This window comes from Oratosquilla oratoria, chromosome 23 (genome assembly GCF_046742065.1).
Source record: "Oratosquilla oratoria isolate Oo_2021 chromosome 23, ASM4674206v1, whole genome shotgun sequence".
NCBI classification, from domain to species: domain Eukaryota; kingdom Metazoa; phylum Arthropoda; class Malacostraca; order Stomatopoda; family Squillidae; genus Oratosquilla; species Oratosquilla oratoria.
Genome location: NC_134799.1, coordinates 17243304 through 17245505, shown reverse-complemented (window position 1 = coordinate 17245505; position 2202 = coordinate 17243304). Strand labels below are relative to the sequence as shown.

At 47.0% G+C, this 2202-nt stretch overlaps 1 protein-coding gene across 2 annotated transcripts in view; it reads left to right on the top strand.

Annotated features, from left to right (window-relative positions):
• Nucleotides 1-270: 270 nt before the first annotated feature.
• Nucleotides 271-2202, top strand: part of LOC143037997 (chitin deacetylase 1-like) — a 34252-nt gene continuing 32320 nt past the window's right edge. For both annotated transcript variants that reach the window (XM_076206796.1, XM_076206795.1), the window contains exon 1: nucleotides 271-349. In XM_076206796.1, the coding sequence (XP_076062911.1) occupies nucleotides 301-349 (49 nt within the window). In that variant the 5' untranslated portion in view covers nucleotides 271-300. The remainder of the gene's footprint in view (nucleotides 350-2202) is intronic.

Genomic DNA, 2202 nt, shown 5'->3' with positions numbered 1-2202 from the left:
GTTCCCCCCACCAACCCCCCTCCTCCCCCCCTCCCCGTTCCTCCTCCAGCTCCTTCGTCTCTCCCCTTTTCGTCAAACTTATTCCGAGTGTCCATAACTCCTTCCCGCTGACCAAGAGGAGGATTCCAAAAACTTTAACAGTGCAGAAGGTGTACAGCGTATATGTGCTGTTTCTTTATCCCATTCTCGGTGTCCTAGATGGAGGAGAGGAGGAGGAGGAGGAGGGTGGCGGTGAGGGGTGGGTATATAAGCGGCCGGGACCCAAACCCGTCTCAGTACGTTCTGGAGACCAAAGCCACGATGACGCGTGTTAGAATCGTGGTTCTTTGCCTGGCCCTTATCGGCACTGGTAAGTAACGTTGCAAAGAGAGTGTGAGACGGAGAAAGACTCTTGAGTGTTGTTCTTAAAAGTGACGGAAATTCATTCCCGAATGGGGCCTCTGCTGCGACAGCCACAACGACCAGCTGCTGATAGTTCCCCGTAGTTCATTTCCGACCGCTTGAAATATGTGAAAGGGGCCTTTCTTCTTCTTCGGGGCCAGACCCTTGTCCAAGGCCAAACCATCAACGCCAGGGAAATCAAGAGAAAGTGAAACTCACCGTAGCCTAGGTGTGATTTTTCTAGTTTCACAAACGAACACCAAACCAACCCATCCATTGGGGGAAATCTCTAGATCGCTGTGAGACCCAACCAGTGTGGAAGAGAGAGAGGGAGAGAGAGAGAGAGAGGGAGGGAGAGAGAGGGAGAGAGGAAAGAGTCGAAGGTGGTGGTGTTGGAGGAGGAGGAGGTGGGGGGAAAGGGGGGAGTGAAAAGGGGGACAGAAAAGCGACCATAAGTGTTTGTGAGACAGAGATCACTATATAGTTTAGCATTGAAGTCTCCGAGTGGAATTCCGACTCCCTTTCACCGACGCAGCTTGTTTTGCCGGAGTTTCACCCGGATGCCTGGACGAGGAAGCCGATGGCTTCAAAATACCGTTATCGTTCCCGATAAGTTTCATTCCCCCAACTTAATTTAACGTTAAAACAACCTCTATGGTAACTGGAAAACTCGCCGAGCCAGATGTCGCCATATGTCATCAACTTTCTGATTTCCAAAGTGCCGGTGTGGAAAATTCCATCGAAGAGGGTCATTCTCAATCTGTCTTTCATCATTTACCACCACCATTTATGTAATTCTGTTATCTGATAATGAATAAAACCTCAACAATCACCAATTACCCCTAGTTTTCGATCTTTGGCCTCTCTTGTGAAACTTTCTGACCCTCACGGACAATTTGAGAACCACCAACCTAAGAGAAGACTTAAATATCAAAGACTAAGAATTATTTTGTCTCAGAGTTCGTAGGCGAACGAGTGAGTGTCCGGATATGCTTCACTTCAAGTGTACTGAACTCTGTACAACTGCGCCGACGAGGCCTCAGTCCTCAACCGGGGTTTGAGCGGGAGCTTAACACATATGATAACTATCACAAAGAGGTTGATCATCACCATAACGTCACCTCCTAACAATCATTAATTCGATTACCAATTTCCTTCAAGACCCAAAAGACAAACTAATCATTCTTTGTAGCGCAAATAACATTAAAACGATAAATAAATCCATAAACAAACGAAAAGATAAATAAATAAATATACATCTATAATGAAGTACAAGTAAGGCTAACGTGGGGCCTCAGAAACAGATTAATCACGAATTGGTGTAGTAAAACAAAAAGGCATCAGACCGTATGGGAACGCTTTCCAAGTCCATGACAAGAAATCTCCCCCCACAGCTCATCGACCCTTCTAGAACACCTCTCCCTCCCCCACCCCCCCTCCTCCTCCTCCTCCCCTCCATCCTCTCTTTCCGCGAAGACTCTGCAAGTCACCTCCAACTTACACAAGTGCTTTACCCTCACCTAACGACAGCCCCAAAAACCACCTATTTTTTTCGCTTCACCTACCTTTACCTCCTGTTCCTACAAGGAGAGAAAACATCCACCACTAATCACCTCACGATTTCACCTGTCACCTAATCCCTCCCTTAAGGCTTCACCTCATCCCCTAGATACAACCAAAATTGTCCCCAGCGCTAGACACCTTAAGATTTCACCTATCACCTATTACTCCCGATGACAAAACCAACTCGCCCTGTAGACAAACATAAACCACCTCTTATCAGTCACCTAAATAAAATCCACCTGTCACCTCATTCCTCCA